Raw genomic sequence first — 20,549 nt, 5'->3', positions numbered from 1 at the left:
AATTACTGCAGATTTCTCACCGGTGTCAAAAGTTTGCTTGTAGAGACTTGGCAATCTAGTTTTGAGTGTGCTGCAGCAGAGAGGAGGAGGGTTCTTTAAGCCTTTAGGGTTTTTGAATGTTACTTGGCCTGTCTCTGTGCTGCTGAGACCATTTTGATTACAGATGGATCAATACCTCGCTGTTTGTGTGGAGGTGTCTTAAGTGCTATTGTCGTCTGCTCGAGGCTCTGACAAAGCAATTATTACTGTGGGAGTGGTGGGTTTACATGTGCTGACCATTAGCCACTCTCAGCTCCCCCTGGCTTTTAAGGGAAGCAGCAAATGTCACTTACTGCAGTGGCACTGGCTCGGTCCTCTCTGATTAAGGGACTGTTAATAATTCTATTATCAAGCTGCTGCTTTCTGGGACACCTAGCACTTCCTATAGAAAGGGTGGATTAACTTTGTGTAAGAGTATATAACCAGTGACACCTGCTGCTGTGCCAGAGTGTCCTTTCTCATCATCTCTGCACTGGTTAAGCTCACAGTATGCTTTTTACAGGCCCAGCATTGCCATTTTTAGTGACTGACACCAGTAAAAATAAAAATCACAACAAATTGAATCAAGGCTCTAGAGCAAATGGAATTCTAGCATCTCAGTGAGTTAATTTCTTCTTTCATCATTTCCTGTCCTGTCCCTCAACCACAGTACAATTCTTGTTTATTTTTCCACCTTGCCTATTGATTCCATAAAGTCCTTTCCTGCCTGGCTCTTAAACTGAGCAGGGTGAGCTGTGCTCACCATGACAGACACTGGCTGCTTGGAGAAAAGGAAAAAGCTGGAGACAGCCCTGAGGGAAAGGTACACATAGCAAGTGTCCCCCAGCCTCCTGAGCTGACCATGCTGTCACCACCTCACACCCAGCTATCTCATGCCTGCTTTGCACTCCCAGCAGGGGTTTCCAGGAAGGATGAAACTCCTGGTTTTTGCTACCTTTCCAGTGATACAAGAGGAGGATGAAAGCTTCTGTTTGAGGCTTCATTAGTGGCAGAGGGGCACTGGTGGGGTTATTCTCAGCAATCCTCAAGGACTTTGGAATCAAATTTATTTTGGAGCAGCCTCTGGCCTACTCTGGCTTTCAGTCAGGCCTCTGTCACCCCAGGATTCACAAGACAGGAGAAACAGTGGCATACACATCTTTTTATACCCTTCCCTATCAAACTCGATTCAGCCAAGATGCTGCACCAGGAGTGTGCATACAGTGATGGCCCTCCAGCTTTTTTAATTGCCTTTGGCAGGTAATTAACAGCACAGGGGTACGGGTAATGAGGGGAAAAAATAAATGTTGACATTTCAGCCACTTTATTCTGCTACAAGATGTTGGTTAGAAAGAATCTGGTGCATTGTATCAGTCCTACCCTTAGGAAAAAAGGGCTGCAAGTGTCTCACTCCCTCTTATCCCACAACAGCAGGTGAAGTTAGGGCTCCTTTGACTGTCAGCTCCTTCCAATGGCAGCAGCAGCAGGGCTTGCTCCCAGCTCTGCCCACAGGCTCCCCGAGCTGCTGTTGGGATGTGCTCTGAAGGAAGTGCTGTGCTTGCCTTGCAGGTGTGCCCATGCTATCCGTACAACCCAAAGGGAAGCAGAAGGGCTGCGCCGGCTGCAACCGCAAGATCAAGGACCGGTACCTGCTGAAAGCTCTGGATAAGTATTGGCATGAAGACTGCCTAAAGTGTGCCTGCTGTGACTGTCGTCTTGGAGAGGTTGGATCAACTCTTTACACAAAAGCAAATCTCATTCTCTGCCGCAGAGATTACCTGAGGTAAACAGAGGGCTCTTCCCGAAGCCTCTCAGCGTGCTGTGGCTGTCTGGCTTCCTAACAGTGTGAGAACATGTGCTTGTGCCTGGCCAAAAGGCTGGAGTTTCTTCCACTGTCTAAGCAGAGCTTTTAATTTGCACTTAGCATATTTTGTAGTCATGAGGTCATGACTTTTTATTATTATTATTATTATTATTGCTATTATTAACCAACAAGAACAAACTCTGCTTGCTTATCTCTGATGCTGTGCTGCTACAGATTAACTGAGACCTGACCAAACCTTTACCTTTTCTTTTTCAGTCATAACTTTTAGACAGACTTCTAGTCTTGAGTAAGTTTCCTCCCAAAGGGCTCTTGTCTCTTCCCTAACTAAACAGAGCAAAAATCAAAAATTACAGATCAACTTCAAAAAATGTTTCTGTCTGAGGAAATCAGCAGAGACCATCACTAGCTCAGAGTTAGAACCATTCTGTCAGTGTGTGTCTGCAATACATAACAACACGTGGGATTTTCTGCCTGGTGTGTATGGGGGTTTTGTGCAAAATACTTTATGCAAACATAAATGAATATTAATAAGACAGCAGACCTAATGTAAACATTATTATGAGGGTCACACTGCAAAACACTCTGAGTTTTGCTTTGTTTTTCCTTTGGAAGAACATACTTGATCTCCAGCTAACGTGTATGTTTTCTTTTATTTTTCCTCAAACATTGATAGCATTTCCCAAGCAAGCTCAACCAGCAAAGCATCTGAAGCAAAACAAACCCAACAGGCTGTTGTAAGACAGGGAGGTAAAATGCCTTCTAACCTTGCAGTGTTCAGGGGCTGCCTAGATTAGTGTCAGTGCTCAGATGCTTCGTGTGTTTCAATGTAAAACGCATTTCTGAAAATCTTCAGTAAATATTTTCCTAGCAAACTTGAGCAAACAGGTTTCTCCTTCTAAAGACAAGAGATTAAGCACTGAGCCAGATAGAAGGACTGAGTCTATCAGCTGCCATGTGGGAGCTGTCACCTTGCCCTTCAGCCCAGCAGTGCACAAGAGAATCCTGCCCACAGGAGGGTTTTAGGGCTGAAACTCTTCAGGGCACACATGAAATATCCCAGCTGAAATTCTGCCACACTGGCAGCACTTGCAGCTCCATGTCTGGTTAGGTGGGGTGTGTCCCCAAAATCTAAGTGAGAAAGGAGGAGCTTGGGTAAGGATGAACACATCTGGGTGGAAAAGACAAAAGAAGTAGCCTTTGGAAAAAATGGAAAGGGTGTGAAGAAGAAAGAGTTAACTCTCTTCATTATAATTAAATAATCTTTGTACCCTCCTTAAATTTGAGTATTTGCTAATGTCACAAGTCACTTGCTCTGGAACCATCCTTAACCCTCTCTGTGCTAAGCTAAAAAAAATGAGCTCCAGAAAGTTCAAATTCAACACAGAGATTTCCACCCCCAAATTAGCATTTTGGTTCTTCTTCAGCTCAGCTGTACTCTTTCTGTGTTGTGGACATAATTCTGGTGTGTCAGCAAAGAATATTTCAGTTCTTGATCTTCCCTTTGTGAGGAAGCCTTTCATCACAGTATCACAATTGGGTTGTGCTAGATACTATCACAAGTACCCCCAAAATCTCTCAGGAGAGCTACTTCCAGGAATAGTTTTCTTTCCAGGAATAACAGCTGCATTATTTTCTGAAGTATTTGTTTGTACTTTATCTTGTTTATACATTATCTTTTCTTTATCTTGTTTGCACCCAGCTTGCCAAGTGATCCGGTCTCTCCATCTGTCATCCTCCATTATTTATCACTTGACTTTGTCATTTCTGGTCTTGCAAAAAAGTGTTGTGTTTGTGATTTTATTTTTTTTTTTTAATTTGACCCTGAAGATAGATATTCAGCTTTCTTCTATATGTTGCAGAGCCCTGCTAGAAATACTGAGCTGGACAGTGTTTCCAATTTACATTTGCTTTTTGAGACCTGTGAGCTACCCCATGTTTTGTCCATTTAATAAGCACCGTATTGATTTTGGTTTATTCTAGTTTCATAACAAAAATAATGTGTGGCATCAAACCAGACATGTTAAAGTGCCAAAGGACAGCAGTATTGATGCTGTTAGGTTTAGAAGGACCTTTTTAAATCTGGAGTTTTAGAGCCCTTTCTTTCCTTGGTTTATCCCGAGAATGCTGCTTTGAGGTAGAAAAGCCTAATCTGTAATTTTCCCACTGGCCCCTAGATGATATGGATTTTTTGGGGCACACCAGAATCCTGTGCTGGAGATGGAAAAGAAGCCAGGCATTGCAGACTCCAGGAATGGCCCACGTCCCAGCTTTGTGAAGAGAGGGCAATTCATGACAAGAACCATGGAGAGCAATGGTTGGGACTTGTGTTTGACCATGGCCATGCAGCTTCTGCCACAGCACCAGCTAAACCTGGTCTCTGCAACAAACTTCTGTGCCTGAAAGGTGTCTTGTAGCACCTCTGCCTCCCTTTTTAAGGTTGGGATAGTCCCTGGCCTGCCCAGGGGGAAGTCTGTTGCTATTTGTGCCACATGGTTAAACTGTTAAGAGTTATGTGGCCTTTACATTACATATTTTTTCACTTTATCTGAATTTAGGGTGTTAGAACTTTGACTGTTTTTTGTTGGGAAGAACAGTAGAATTGTCATATCCTGGGACATTTGACTGAATTTCCTAGTTCAGATAGGAAGGAATAGCATTAATTCTGTGACAGTGTTGTTAATTAGTCTTCAGCTGTTTAGGCAGCTTTACAGCTACTGTATTCTCACCAATAAGTAAATTTAGTTTATACTGGGGTTTCTTGAGGGATTCTGCTGATCTCCTGGGGTCTGTTCCCCTGATGCTAAGGAGCCCTTTCAGGCTGCAAGGATAGGAATAAGGGCATTGCTACACAGTCCCATATTTATAGAAGCATAAAGCAATTTTTTTGCTTTAAAACCTGTGTTGGCTTCTACACATAATATTTCTCTCTCTCTCAATTTTAACTATTAGTTCTATTAATAGAAGAAGCTAAAGTTGCCATCACAATCTTCTCTACTGTCTATTCCATCCTGGTAATTTGAATTTTTCTTCTTGGAGAATTAACCATTTTCATCATTAAATAATTTTTTCACGTTAGTAGTTTTAGAGTCTCTATCCACATTTTTTCTTCCTTATTAAACATCTCACAGTGTTTGGTCTACTAGTCAAATTTTAGCAGAACTCATTGCTGAAAATACCTTTTCATACTTCACACTGTAGTTGCACCATAAAAGGAGCACTTTACCTGGAGAACAGTCAGAGGAATTCTCAGAGGGCTCCTGGAGTATTTTGTTGGCATTGTGCAGCTCTGGGACCCTCCTATGCCACCCCTCCCAGGGGCTGAGCCACGGCCACTGCAGGGACTGGGGCTAGGGATGGACTTGGGTCATGACAGGAGCAGTGCCAGCCCCTTCCCTGCTGTGGCAGTGTTCCTTTGGAGCTGGCTTTTCCCAGGCACTGGGAGCACTGTGTGCTGACCCTGGGTGGGTTTGCAGCAGAAATCTTTCCACATGTTCCAGGAGCTGCGAGCAGACCGCAGCCTGATCATTTGTTTCAAAAGATAAACTGTCGTCATTGCTTGTGAAGGAGCATTTGTTAACCTTCACTTTTCATAAAACACTTTCTTGCTCATTTTTTAATCATGAAAGATGAAATTGGATCTCGAGTTGTTATCCTTGTGGTATCACCTCAGTCTCCAGCTGTGTCTCGATGTATCTTCGATACATTTCATCTCAGCAAATAGATTTACCATTTGTTTCATAATCGCAGTTCCAGCATTCCTACCTCTAATTATTTTTGATAAGCAAATGCTATTGAAGGAGCTGCTTCTGGGACAGAGCAGCTTAGCATGCAGGCTCAGATGGCTCCTCACAGCCCCCACGCAGCGATGTGTGTTTGTTCCGAGGCGTAATTAAACATTTCACCAAGCTCCGCTTCACAGGGACGGGCTGGGTGTTGCATCAGGATTTCCCGTGAGGAGCTGACAACTTAAATTTTACTGTGAAGTGCTGATGAAGAACGTGATTTTTCCTTTTTACTCAGCATGGTGCCCTCACACGAGCAAAGGCGAGTCGGGCTTGCTTTGAGAGGAGCAGAACTGTTGCTTCTGCGTGTTTGATATGCTGGTGTTGGGAAAGTTTTTCATCCTGTAAACTGATTGGGGCCTTAATTAGATGCCAAAGAAGGCTCAAAACCTGCATTTAAAAATGATGGTGAATCAGTAAAAGGCAAGGGCTTTCTGGGAAATCCTGGTGCTGTTCTCAGTGGGTTTCATGGTAGTTCTTTTCACCCACTTTCCCACGTTTGCATCAGGGCTGCAAACTCAGCATGCCATCACTCTGCACCTGGTGTTGGTGCAGAGCAGCCCTCTGCATCCCACCTGAGGGACAGGGACCTCCTGGCAGGACTGCCATCCCCTGTCACCCCTCAGCACTGTCTGTATCACAGAGGCTTGAACTCCACCTTCGGCAGGTCCTGCTTCAGACTACTCAGAGGCTGTGTCTTGGGGTTTTTGCTCTGCTCCAAACACCTCCAGGCATTCATTCTGTCAGTGAATGACTTCTAGGAGCCCTTCAGGTGAGGTGTTCTGTATCTGTCAAATACGCAGGGTTTAATTTTCTTGTGGGATAAGAGCACAAACATGGGTGCCCTGCTCTGGTGGCACAGGAGGATGCAAATTCCCTCCTCCTGGTGGCCTTCCCCAAGTCAGTGACAACAGCCCTGAGCCAGACCACTAAACCATGTCTGGCTGTGTGAGAACAAGCCTTTGGGAACTGGGATGTGTGTGCCCAACAGGCAGAATATCAGTTCATCTCCCCAAGACACCACTAATGTTCAGAATGTGGTTTTAACCCACAGAAGCTGCAGCAGCTCTGCAGCAGAAAGGAGAGAATTTGGGATATTTTTTCCCTCTGGAGAAGCACAGTGTGCATGCCTGCACCAAGAGCATGCCCTGCTAGATTTTCAAGGGCCATGTTTAGTGTGGGAAGGAGAGGTGTAAATGCAGTGTGACTGAACAAATGGTGTCTGCTCCAAGCCTAAAAATGTCACTAAGCTGAAGTGCTGCTTTTGCCTCGCAGTAGGGAGCATCTTGCATGCTGCATAGGACACCCTCACTTCTACACTTGGTGTCTGTACAGATTAAGGAGGATTAATTAGGCTCAAAATACAGTGTGTCTTGGAAACATTGCTATGCTCTGTGATATTAAAGTATAGATTTTTATAGCTGGTCCAGGACTTTCTCACAGCCTGTGCCCATACTTGGTTTGTTTGTTTGCTTTCTGCCCTTTTTGTTTTTATATCTCCACAACTTCTCACTGAGGAGGAAAGCTAATGGGGACTAATTCTGCCTGGCTGTGGTAGACCAGCATGCCTCTAGCACTTTCAGCTTTGCAGTTTTCTGACTGCTGTGTTTAAACTCTCCTAAGAGGATGTTGATACACTTGTGTTCAGCAGTGCCAGAGCAGGGATGGGTTTAAGGTCAGCAGCTCCAGTTATACCATGGGAAAGGCTCAGACAGGGGAGAAGGGCTTGGCCTTCTCCTACCTGCTCATGCTCCCAACCCCTCTGTAAATACCCACTGAAAATATGGAGAGGCCAAAGGAGTGAAAATAAGTGAACATTCAGATGTGTCCTTCAAGTGAAAACAGACTCCCTTGAGCAACCTTGAAGTTCAGGCCCAGTAATCTCTGAACCAGTGTGGTCACTGGGCCAGGGGCTGTTTTATACTGGCACAACTGCCCCTGCTGTGCTGTCCTTGAATGCCAAACCCTTTGGCATGCAAGATGTAAATTCTTTGGGATTGAACTTGAAGGCTTCATGAGAGGACAGCTTGACCAACTTCATTAATATCAAAATGCATTTCCTTTCCTTCAGCTGACATGACTTCCCATTGCAGCACTGACAGCAGTGTCCTGGATAGGAGGGTGCACCAGCTAATATGTATTTACTGTGCTGGATTTCCTATCACTGAGGTTTTCTCTAATATTACACAAAGGCTAATTACAGCAAAGTTGTCTGAAGATGCTTTTAAGCTTATTCTTTTTATCTTTTTAAGTGATGTTCAAGCTTTCCCTGCATTTATTGGTATATTCAATGCTTCAGTCAAATCACACTTGTAGCTCAGCCTATTTCTAATATCCAGAGATAGAAGAATTCTAATTACAGTATTTAAGAGCCACCCTCACTGAAAAACCAGTTGTTGGTTTGTTTCAAAAGGTAGGAGTAAAACAGCTTCTTTTCATGAGGATAGATTTCAGGTACATAAAGCAAGTCTTGTTCTACAGCAGGCCCTGATGAAATTAAGAAATAAAGAGCAGCAGGTAGATGGGAATGTGTATGTGAAAACCTGTTTCACCTTCTGGCTGGGGAGGACATGGGCATGGAGTTCCATAGCTCTTCTAAAAGTTGTATATCCAGATAATCTGGATATATAAATATGTAGAAAAATATGCAGTTGTACATAATATCTACAAATGTAGATATTTATCTGTAGGTTAGTGTTTAGTCCTCCTTCAGTTCATAATTCTTATGTTTCAGTGTTAACAGAACTTTTTTTTGGGGGGGGGGGGAATATCAGTCTCCACTCAGCTGTGTGAATTTTGAACTTGTTTTGTTCTTGTGTTTAAAAAAATCCTACTGACACGCCAACCTTTCCTTTCTATACCATTCATTATTTGTATGTGCCTGTCCTGCTTCCTCTTTTTTTGCCAACTATGAAGTCAACAGCTCCAAAATTTTTGCACTTTCTGTGGAGGGAAGATTTTTCTCCTTCTTTTTTGATTGCAAGCTGCTATCTAGTCAGACACCAGGCTCGAGGGGGTGAGAAGAAATGGGGACTCTCTCCTTGTAGGCAATGACTAAACCAGATTGTTGTTCCTAGTGGAGACAAAAATAGGCAAACAGGTTCTCAGTTTAGCCCCCCTGAACATCTTGGTTGAACAAAAATCTGTTTAAAGGTGCTAAACTTAACCTTTTCACATGAGAAGTTTCTTACTGTTTTCCTGACAGTAAGAACCCTTTACCATTCTTTTCCCCCAATAAAAAAAAAAAAAAAGAAAACCCTGCAGGGTGCTGTGACATCACTATGGTTTGGAATTATTTGAGGTGTACTCACAGAGTTGTTGAGGTCTGGATCACCATGCACAAGACTGCTCTTTAGCCCAGACAAGACCACATAAACCCCATCCTTTGACAGTTGCCTACTGCTTCCAGGAGCACTCCCTTCTTTTCCCATTAATTCATTTGCATTCAGGGCTGCTCCTGTATGCCAATTAACTTTAATTTTTACTATACACACTGACATCAATGGCCAATGAAAACAGAGCATAGTGGGGTTTTTAGTGTGCCCATAAACTACACAAAATTGTCCTTGGACAAACTCCTGCTTTTAGACTGGCTGACAACAATAGACATGGTTAAGTTCAGGCTAAGAGCCATTAAACATAATTACTACCACAGGGTAAAAGTTTAATTGTGCTAAATTTTAAATCTGCATAGTCTATGCTTATTTACAAGCTGGCTGGGTCTTCCTGTTACATAAGGGGGAATAAATCTGTACTTAAAAATTGTTGCCTTTTAACTTCAAAGGGAAGGGAATAAATAGGGTTTTTTAGAAGAAGAAAAACAACCCCCAAACTGAAAACTTTCTGTATTTCCAGCTTCTTTTATGCCAGTGGCTCTGAGCTGGTAAGTAGAGGCTAAACATCTTCTGATAGATTTTTCTAATGCGCTTCAACTTTGTGTGTGTGAATGTGTGAGAGTGTTACAAAGGTGTCTGGGGGACAGAATGCAGATCAGTTTGTTCATGTGGGGTTATTTTAAATTTAGTCACTTGGGGAGGAAAGTTTTTAGCCACTTTAGGGACTTGGGGAGGAAAGTTTTTCCTCCTGCCCCTCATCTTCTCTCCCTCCTTCCAATAACGTTAAGCTCCCCACTTCAGGAAGTTTCAGCTCAAGTAGCCTCTGGATCAGCAGCTATCAGAGGTGGCAGGTTTTCTACAAGCAAACAAAAAAAGGCAAAAGACTCTGTTCATTTTGCATTTTCTTCCAACAGATTACAGAAAAGTCATGTTTGCTGAGCTACAAGTTCCAGCGTATTTTTAGAAGCATGGTGAATACATAGGGCTCTAAATCACTGCCTGAAAAGCAGATTAAAATTAGGAGGTGCTAGAATAAGTGTGAAATGCTCATCTGTTGGGAAAGGGAGGGTATGGAGGACTGTGAAACTTGATAGAAGAGACAAAGATTAGCACACTGACTCGCTGGAAGCCACATTATGTAGACATTAGAAGGCAACACGATTTCAGCTGGACAGAACATAAGCTTCAGATCTTATGCAAACAGTCAAAGCTGTTTAACAATTGGTTTACCCCCAAAACCCCTGAAAGGAGACAGGTGAATACGATGCCAAATACATTTTTCATGTTTCTTAAGCTAACTGTTTAAATAGTTAAGTGAACATCTGTCCAAATTTCCCCATCATTTCCATTTAGAAAAGTCTCCTATTTGAAGGCTGAAGAAAAGCACCTGCTTAACAATGCAAATGGTGCTGTCTGGGGCCCCTTTATTTTGTTTAATCTAGATTGAGCTCCACACAACTGTGATGCTAATGAATAATGGATATTTTATACTTGTGCATGTAGCAGTGCTGGGCACAGAGCAAATCTAGGATTAACCTCCCAGTTTCCTTGCCTAATGCATTTGACTCATTTTTTTGAATTGGCTGTGACTTGGGTACTCTAAAAACGGATGCCTGGTTTTATGGGAAATGGGAAAATCCTGGCAAAAGCTATCAGGCTTTGCTGTGCCCAAGTGGAAAGGGGCAGCTAGGCTGAGGAAGGGAGGGATGTCTGGAGTAATGGCTTGATTTGTGAGTGGGTGCTGAATGAGAGCCAGGGCGTTCCAGGGTGGAGACCTGGACGCTTTTCAGTGCCGCATTTTTCCAGTCCGGTCTGCTGGCGTTAGGCAGCCGAGCCCCTGCCTGTGGGGGTAGGAGCAAGAGGGGTCAGCTTGCAGGGAGAAAGGGACTGCCTTTTACTGGTGCAAATTATACAGCTGGGATTTCACTCTGCCTTTCAGCCTTCAGATGGTGGAATCACGGGGGAAGAAATTTTGGTACTCCTTTTGAGGATTTTCCATCCTGCATGAGTGTTTCTGTTCTGGTTTGTGTGGTTTAGCTCTCAGGGAAAACATAGTGCTGTTTCTTCATAGGAAGGGCCAGGATTTTCCAGCCAGGCCTAATGAAAGACCACTGATATCAGTTCTAAAGAAAAAGAAGGGTGGGCTTTCTTATAGCTGGAGAGCGAGCTGACATCAGGAGCACAGCACTGTAGGAGGGTGGGAGAGTTGTGTGGAGGTTTCTATAACACTGCTGGGTGTTTTAATTCACAATTACTGGCCAGTAATAATTAGTATTGATTAGCCTGGCAAATTGCAGGTTTAGAAATTGGTTATGGATTTTCCTGATGCTTCTCATCTGCGTGTTGTGGAATCAGCCAGAACCGATGGCTCGAAACAAACCGCGAGCCCAGATCTGTCCGCGGGCAGCAGCGCGTTGTGTGCACCGAGCTAATGGCCAGCAGGGATCGTACATCTTGAGGCTCATCACCCCCAAAATGCCATTTCTGTCATCTTCTAGGCAAAGTGACTGACCACGTGTGACCAGGGGCTGGGGTGACCCTTGGTTCTGTCAGCCCGTGGCTCAGTGCTGTGACACTGCGGTGGCACCGAGCCCCTGGCACACTCAGGGACACCTCGGGCAAAGGGGCTGCAGGGAGGATGCCACAGTCTTGCACAAGTCCCCCAGCAGCAGCAGCAATCTGGGGAGACAGATAGCAAGAGCCAAGATGGAAATGGCAAAGCTTCCAGTGCTGAAGGGCTGTCCTGGAGGGGCAGGGAGCTGAAGTGGAACGGCTGAGCGTGCTGTTCATGCCGCCGTGGAAGGGCTTAGCTGGCTCCCGGGAGGGCTGGGGAGGCTGGAGGAGGGGGCACAGCCAGGGAGCAGGGCTTGCTCTCTGAGATGCCTGGAGAAATGCTGTGCACTCATTGCAAGAGAAGAGAACTCATGCTTTTTTCACTCTAAGCACCAGGTGAGTGAGGTTTTTCCTGAGATCTGTCACAGTGCTGCCTGCCAGGGTTGGCAAAGTTTGCAGGATTCCGTGTCCTGCTGCCAGCCTGTCCCTCTGTCAGGCTGCAGCCAAGCCCATGTGGAGCAGGACAGGCAGCTCTCAGCACATACCCCACTGCTGCAGAGAGGCAGATAGTTTTTGACTGAAATTTTGTGAGCCCCAAAATAGTGCTCTAAGTGTTTAATGCTTTTCTCCATTAGACAGCAAATTAGCCCTAGGCTCACAAACCAAATGAAGTTTCATCTCGACGATCGGAGCCTGCTCACCAGGCAGTTTTATCCCAAGTTCCTGCACGCTGGTTGGTCAGTAAAATGGAGACTGCAACTTCTATTTATTGGTGCAATACAGTATTTGATACTGCTAATTACACTTAATTAGTCCTTCCACCATTTAATTAAAATGGCTTCTAATGATTGTGCTTCTTTGGCAGGCTCTTTGGTACCACCGGGAATTGTGCTGCCTGCAGTAAACTGATCCCTGCCTTTGAGATGGTGATGAGGGCCAGAGATAATGTTTACCATTTGGACTGCTTTGCCTGTCAGCTCTGCAACCAGCGGTGAGGACACAATTATTGTACACACAAAATAATTTATACCTTTGCCCACGAAACAGGGGAAATGTTTGATGTGCCCTGCCTGTCTGGGGCTCACAGGCTGCAGGCAGGGCTGGGGCTGGGCTCACAGGCTGACCTGGGGATGCATGTAAGTACCTGTGGCCCTTTCAGTGCAAATCCCCTTAGGGCTGGTGGGAGTTGGAGGGGCGAGGGGGAGGACACAGAAACAGCCTGTGCAGCTGCTGCTGAATAAAACAAACTGCTCCAGCGTCCTTTCAGGAGCTACCCTCATTGCAGAAGGCAGATGATGGAGAATGGACCTCCTCTGGCAAACTGTTGTTATCTCACTTAAATCACATTTCTGACATGCTCAAAACTGGGGGTGCAAAACAAAAATTATAAAGAGAAGGGACAGGAAGGAGAAAAATACTTTGGCTAAGCCCTTTCCAACACTAGGGACAAATCCCTTTAGTTGTTGTGTAATTAATAGGGGATTTTGGTGGTATAACTTTGAGTGGGGTTTATATATTTCTGCTGATGGACATCAGGGAGTATAATACAGGGCCATGCACAGTGTTTTCACTTGAACTACCTGAACTACCTCAACCCGTAGCTGAGTTTGGGAGGGCTGTGAAAACTCTTCCCAGCACCATGTTTGTTGATCATTGTAGGCAGAATGGAGGCCCACAGGACCAGATGTGATACTGTGTCACCTCTGATGCATCCATCTGTCCATCCTTGTCTAAGGCCTGCAACTGCTTGCAGTCCTTACTGCTTACTTAGTCAGGCTGCAGTGACTGCCCAGGGTCCAAGGGCTGTGCAGGTGTTCCTGTTCTGGATCTGTGGTTGTGTTTCCCAAAGATGAAAATAGGATGCAATGCCTTGTTCCATGGCAAAGTGTGAGAGGGATGACAAAACTTGTGGGAAAGTGGAGAACCCAATTCTGTAAAAGTCAAGCTAAAATCCTGACTTGAACATTCCTTGCTCACTGCAGAAAAGAGCCACAGTGGGGTGTGTGAAGCAGCCACACGTGTGTGAATCCCAGCTTTCCCCGGAGCTACAGCTGATTCCCGTGGATGCTGTCGCCGGCTCGGCGCGGTGGCAGTGCCGGGGCGGCAGTGACACCTAGTGGCTCCTGGCCTTGGGCTCTCTGCGGGACCCTCCAGCTGCCCAGCTGAGTTTTGTGACTCTGGAACACAGGGCTGATCCCCCGAGATGCTCCTTCCATGCTGCTGCAGTCACCAGGCTGTTCTGGGGTTTGTCTCCCTGAGTTATCTCAGGAGTTTTGTGGGTGCTGCCAGGCTCAGCTCTCAGGATCAGCTCTTTTCAGCCTCCTAATGGTTCCTGGGCAGGACAGGGTTGCTCCCAAACTCCACACTGAACCTGGAGGATTATAAAGTCCCTTCAGGCAGCCCTGGAGTGCACAGTCAGGAGTGCTGGTTGTCCTTGAAGTCTGCAGGCTGTCTCTCACCAAACCCCTACTTCACCCTTCTTTTCTCCCAGAAAATCCTAGTGCTGCCTAGTTTTCATTCTCAGTAATTTCTTTCAAATTTCACCCTTTATTTCAAAAGTTCCAAAGCACCTCTCTGCCTCCTTTCCCTCTTCAGTTTCCACTGTGGTCCCACTCTGTCCTTCAGACAATCTCCAGGGCTGTCAGTGCCCAATAGGAGAATGCAGGTCATCCCCCTGTTCTGGCAGAGTTGTGCTGGGATGCACAAGGGATTTGCTCAGTTTGTGAGGGGCTGGGTTGCTCTGAAAGATGGGCTATGTGTAGATTCTTACTTTTGGCTAGGGTCAGAGGGCTACATGTTTTTATTATTTATTCTGTAGAGATTTGGGCCTGAAAGGGCAGAATGGAAGTGATCCTGTACCTGACAGCACTGGATGCTGAACTGAGAACAGTGAGATTAAGTAACCTTAAAGTCAAAATTGCAGAGCTGGATACCAATTCTGCCTCTGGATTGGAAACCTCACCTGAAACCCCGTCTTGTCCTTCAGCTCTGAAAAGATTTGATGATGAAGCCCTTTCCTTAGTTCTCTTCCAGCTTGCTTGCCCTTCTATAGCTGGACTTTATATAGAGTGCTTAATCTATCACAGCCACATCTCTAATGTTTTTACCAAGTGTGCAATGTTTTCATTGCTTTCATTCCTCAAAACATCAGTTTTGCATCAAGTACTGCATTACCCCTCAACCTACTATGCTTTAAACTGTTCTGAAATCATGGTCATTGTAGTGCTGAATAAAAGCTGGTCACTGCTGATAGGTCAGTGTTACAAGGGTTGCAGGAAATCCAGCTGCTTCTCTTGCCATTATCTGAAGTGTGGGTTTGCTCAGAAGAAAATCACTCTTAAGAAATGGCAGAGTAGGTTCAGCATCTATTTCTCACTGCTCCTGGCTGGAATTTGATGGGCTCTGCAACATCCCTGCTCTGAGCATGGGGGCTGGCAGTGTGAAACTGGGCCTGAATAACTTAACTTTAACCCTGTTAAATCTTCTGTGTCCAGCTGTGTTGCATCAGCTGAAGAGATCCCAGTTTACTTGCAGGTAGAAACAGTTTCCTTTCCAGGGAATCAAACCCTTCTCCCAAAACTTCACATCATATTAGGGTACCCCTGTAGAGCATTTTGGTTCCCATGTGCTCATACACACTTCCACACCTTCCAGCTCCCAAATTCTCCAGCTCCTTCTTTGGCTCCTCTACACACAGAGCCAGGTTTAGCTGTTGATGATGCTGGTGGCAAGAGTAATTTTTCCATTTCTCTTCCTGGAGATTTATATGGTATTCAAGGTGGGGATAAGTAGTGAAAAGGAAGCAGCTGTGTCTGTTATTTATTGTGTCAAACCTGCTCCTGGTGTTAAGGAGAGTGTGTGCAGTACAGTTTTTACCATAAAATCTGTTAATTGAAATTAGAAATAATTTTTATCTTTTTAATATACAGAAAAGGTTGAATATCAAAACTACTAGAGCATGTCCACAGAGGGAAGAAGAGGGAAAGTCTTCAATTAAATCCTATCAAGTGTGAACCAGTTCCCAGTTCTCTCTTGTACCAACTTGGCAAATTAATCAGCTTATTTGCAGGCATCCAGTTGGAGAAAACTTGTGCCTGTGTTGGGCCTGTAAGGAAGCTCTAAAATTATCAGTCCTGTTCTTTTAGCAGAAATTACTCAGTTTTATGGAGATGCTCTGCCTGAAGCTGCCTGAGTTACAGATGATGAAAGCACTTTAGACAAGGGGTGGGCAGTGCCAAAGCTCTGCCTGGGAGCAGGAGAAATGGGCATTTGAGGGCTGCTAAGTCTCCTGAGGATGGGGTCACCTCCAGTGATCTTCCTTCAAAGCCCTGCAGATATTTGTCCTCGCCAGAGGCTGGTACCTAGCCCTTCCTCTCAGTGCAGAGCTGCCTTGAGGCACAGTGCCTCACCCAGGGTCTCTCTGCTTTAGGCACCTGAGGCTGATTCCAGACTCAGCTCTTGGTCTGTCATTGCCCTGCCAGCGTGATGGACAAAAAGCAGCCCCCAAATTGGGTGCAGAGGACATTATTTGTTATCTTAAGAAGCAAAGATTAGCTTCTGATTCCTGAGCAAGCAGGCAGGGCGCGGGAAAAGCTATTGGCTGTCAATTCACACCTCTCCGATCTTATATGTGGAACTTTTTTGACCTTAATGGTCAAATAAAATTGTTAAATATCACAAGCTTCTCTGTCAACTTCAAGACAAACAGAACAATTTACATGGTATATAGAGAGCAGTGCCCTTCGCTCAATGAAGATAAAGGTTAGGAGTCCAGCCACCGAGAAATTTCTATTTATTGTTCAGCACTGTACACAAGGGGGTGAGGGAGGACTTAATAGCCAGTCCTTGCCTGGAAATTAGTGTAAATACTGCTTCACCCGAGGGAGCTGTGGAAATGTGGATACCAGCAAAAACTTCAAATAGGCTCTGTGTAATATTGCCCGCCTGATTTCCTGGCTGGAGAGCCAATATCTCTTGTCTGCAGGGACAAATCCCTTAACTGCTCCCAACCTCCTCCTGCAGCTGGCACGGGACCCTGCAGAGAGTGGGACTGCTCCCTGTGGCTGTGGCAGGGAAAGGGACAAAAGCCTGGGATGGCAAGGGGAGAAGCACTGGCAGGGCTGGAAATCAAACCCTGCTCACCAGAGTCACCTTCAGACCCAAACTGTCTCAAATTCTGCTGTCTGTTCCTACCCACACCCACTAACCCTTTTTATTACCTTCCAGATTCTGCGTGGGAGACAAATTTTTCCTGAAGAACAACATGATCTTGTGTCAGATGGACTATGAGGAAGGGCAGCTGAACGGGAGCTTCGAGTCCCAGGTTCAATAACAGCCCCTGCTTGGCTGGAGCACTGTGGGATGGGCGCTCGGCCGCACCAGCAGCGAGGGCGCCCGTCAGCTTGCCTGCAATATTTTTTTAATTCTTGGTCCAGAGAGGACTATATACATTGTAGTACTTTCCCCCCCCCCCAACACAAAGCAGTTACAATTTTAGATGTACAGTTGTGCCTGCTTAGCTGAGCACTGCATTGCCTGTATGTTTGTGAGTTTTTGGGGTCTGGGGGAGGGCTCTGTACAGTCTGTTTTCTGTATATAAACTGGAACATTTATTTTATGAAAAATGTAATGCAATTTTATTACTGGTGTGAATTAAAAATTATGAATGTTTCCTGGTCATCGTTGCTGTGGTTTCTTCCCTGTGTGGCAAAAGTATTTGCTGTGCTTTAGCTGAGCAGATTATTGTAAACATGTACATAGATCCCTGGAAACTGCATGGATCAGAGCAGAGGCAGATTCTCTCATAATAACTGGGGGAAATGCTGCTGCAGGGTTGTGCAGACTTGCATCCAATCACCTGCTTCCCTGACTGATGGGTGGGAATGAGCTGGGGGCAGGTGATGGCTGGGAACTGAGGCTGCTGTGCCACACTGAGCTGCTGGCTGAGGCTCCTTGTGGATTCAGACAGAGCCTTGCCATGGAATTCCCGCTGGCTGCCTGATCCCGAGGCTCCAGTCTAGGCTCCCTGCAGCCCTGCCAACAGGTGCCTGGGCATTGATCAGAATATTAATTTCAAGGCTTTGCTAGGCAGTGGGGTTTTCCCGTGGGGCATCACTTGTGCAGCTCAGAGCTGCTGTGAGAGCTGATGTCAGGGCTGGGACATGACCAGGTGCTGATGCAGCAGATCCCAGCTCCCAGCCCTTCTTGTTTACTCCGTGCCAGGTGCTTTGACCTCCCATGCAACAAAAGCCATCACGTTTGAAGCATCTCCCAGAGAAAAAATCCTGAGCTGTGTTCCTGCTGCGATGCTTTGTGCAATGATTTTCAAGGTTATGCAATTCATGTGCAACCCACTGGACTGTATCAAACACATTTCTTTGTATAGTGAGTGTCACTTTAATATAGTGCACCAGTAGCTGTAAAGGATGGCTGCAATTCTATTTATTTTCTCTTCTTGCTTTTTCTTAGATTTACCCCCCTTTCCTTTAATAAATAGGCACCGAGTACTTTTTTTCTGATGTGACTTAATTGGTTGCTGGTCCTGGGTCACTTGTGTGTGTTCTCTGAATTGCAAATGCCAGATGCAGTGCAGCTTGGTGCTGCTCTGCCTGTTGCATGAAATGCTTTTATGTACACCTGTGCTGAATAATGGCTGAGCAGAAGCAAAACACCACCAGACACTTAGCATGCTTCAAAATATTGCCTGTCATTTAGAGCTACCTCAGACATGGGGATTGACTGAGTGACTTTTCTTTACAAACAGATGTTTAAGGGTGGGAGACCCATTATAAAATGCGTGGCCTCATCCCTTTATATTCCCATAAACATGGAGTATCAATTAAGGAGCCACTAATAGCTGCCCATGGATATGTGGTGTTTAAACTGCTGCTCCATTTTAGTGCTTCTTGGGGTGGGGGGAGGTTGTCTTTTGAGAAACAAATGAGAGTTGATGCTCTTTCAGGAGAGGCTAGTGGAGCAGCCACCCTGGGGCTACGGAAGGAGCAGCTTGTTGCCCAAATGTTTCAATTCCTCGCTTTGAAATGGGCTGCCAGACAGCCACTGTCCCTGCCTGGATTGATGGCTCCCTGCCTGCCTGCCCCTGGGATTTGCTGCAGTTCAGCACACAATGGCAGGGCAAGGCTGCTGTCCTGTGAGGAGGGGAGCAGTAAAACCAAACCAAAACCACTCACCAAACAAGCTGGAGGGGCTGTTCAGTTACAGCTCAGATTCTTAAGGAGGGTTTTGGTGCCAGTTTAAAAATTGAGTCCTTCAGAGAAAGGTACCTTAGTTACACCGTGGGTCATGATTCAGGAGCAGTGGCTTCCCATTGCCTCTCTGCACCTGGCCTTGCTGTGAAATGCAGGCACTGCTCCCCTGCTGAGGTGCAGGGGCTTCATTTCTGATGGGCAGCCCTCTGGATTTATCACCATTGCTGTAGATCTGATTCCTAGAGAGGAATTTCATGCTGGCTCATGCAAAAGCCCCGGCTGGAGACTGGGAGTAAAGCCTGGGGCAGGACAAAACTTCTCAGTGCTGAATGGGGTGTGGCAAATATCCAATTATCTTACATTTTAAAAAGAAAACATACAAGGGAGAAATTGTGCAGCATCTGTATCCCTCTTTTCTGTGTCTGCACAGCAGACAAGGTCTACCTGCCACAGCCTGTGCCCCAAGGAGTGTTGGACGTGGGATACCTTTGGAAATAAAAATCCCAGGAGGACAATGCAATCATGAATTCTTGCCTGAATGCTGCAAATTTGCTTAATAGAAACAAGGGCTGGAGTGCAGACCTGCTGTTGAATAATCGCTTCCACTCTCTGGAGCAGAGCATGGAAACCTTTTGATGGTGTTATAGTCATCACTTGGCATAAATATTCATTCAAGGAATCAGAGCAGAGTAAATGGCATTTTAGCTGCTAATAATTTAGTATTAGCAGATAGCCTTTTTACTGCTAAAGATAACCACTGCTTAATCAGTTTAGTGACCACTGGCACACAGTGTGACATTTAAGCCTGTGCCTCAGTCCCTGTGCCGAGGACACGGCTGCCTGTGACCCCTCTGCCCAAGCCTCATCCTTCCCAATGTCAGCCCCAGCTGCCAACTGCACTCAGCTGCCTTTGACTTCTGCATTATCTGCCATTTGCCTCCTTATCTTAGATCAAAGAGGAATTTTAAGTTCATACTACAGATGTTAAAATCTAGGATCTTCTGTCTCTCTCTCTCTCTTTTTTGCGGTTGGGGCTAATGGCTGATCACAGCACAGTCTGATTTGGAGATTAAAAAACAAGCCAGTGTTTAAAGGCAATCAAAATCTTAGGCTTCGTCTCCATTCATCTTTAATGCTGGTGTAATTGCTGCACAGATTCTGGCTCTTCCTGCAGACTTAATTTATTTTATTTTTGGAGCATGCCCCTGTCTGTCAGAGGGATGTTATACTTCCCTGAGCAGCATTAGCGCTATTGAGCACTCCGCCACCGGCAATCCAGCTCACCCCATTCCATATCCTGCCAAACAAGTTAATCTAATACTAACAGCAGTTTGTTACCTCGTTGTTAGCTTAATTTACTTTACAAGAAATGCTGTATTTGCATCTCATCCCTCTGTCATTGCCCGTGAGCCGCGCTTCCCAAGGCCAAGAAGGGATGGCTCCCACCGCTCGCTGCCACAAGGGGAGGGGGCATCACCCCCACCAGGCATCTCCCTAATTGCCCAGGGGGGATGTGGGGACGTGGGAGGAGGATTTCCAAAGCCACAGAGCAGGTCCTGGAAATGCAATATTGAGAGCAGCACAAATGCTGCTCTTCCAGTAATAGAGCTGAGTCGTAGACAGCAGCTTTCCCTGGCGGCAAACATATACAGTAAATGTCTTTAGTATGGAAATCAGCAGACGTATGGGATACAGGGGCAGGCGTCTGCAGCACCAACAGCTCCCTCAGGCTTTCAGGGAGTGCTCCCCCAGCAGCCCCAGCCACAGCAGCCCCTGCCACTCTCACCCAGGTCTGTCTGTGCACCAGCAGGGTGATGGCCCTGAGCCT

The 20,549-nt window shown here is 45.7% G+C and overlaps 1 protein-coding gene across 5 annotated transcripts in view; it reads left to right on the top strand.

The window, feature by feature from the left end:
- LMO1 (LIM domain only 1) overlaps positions 1 to 17,192 on the top strand; it is a 58,980-nt gene extending 41,788 nt beyond the window's left edge. For all 5 annotated transcript variants that reach the window (XM_079309115.1, XM_079309113.1, XM_079309112.1 and 2 more), the window contains 3 exons: positions 1,588 to 1,801; positions 12,379 to 12,504; positions 16,740 to 17,192. In XM_079309115.1, coding sequence (XP_079165241.1) covers positions 1,588 to 1,801; positions 12,379 to 12,504; positions 16,740 to 16,845 — 446 coding nt within the window. In that variant the 3' untranslated portion in view covers positions 16,846 to 17,192. The remainder of the gene's footprint in view (positions 1 to 1,587; positions 1,802 to 12,378; positions 12,505 to 16,739) is intronic.
- The last annotated feature ends 3,357 nt before the right edge of the window (positions 17,193 to 20,549 follow it).

This window comes from Erithacus rubecula (assembly GCF_903797595.1).
Source record: "Erithacus rubecula genome assembly, chromosome: 6".
Classification (NCBI taxonomy): Eukaryota; Metazoa; Chordata; class Aves; order Passeriformes; family Muscicapidae; genus Erithacus; species Erithacus rubecula.
This window is presented reverse-complemented; position numbering and strand designations above follow the sequence as displayed.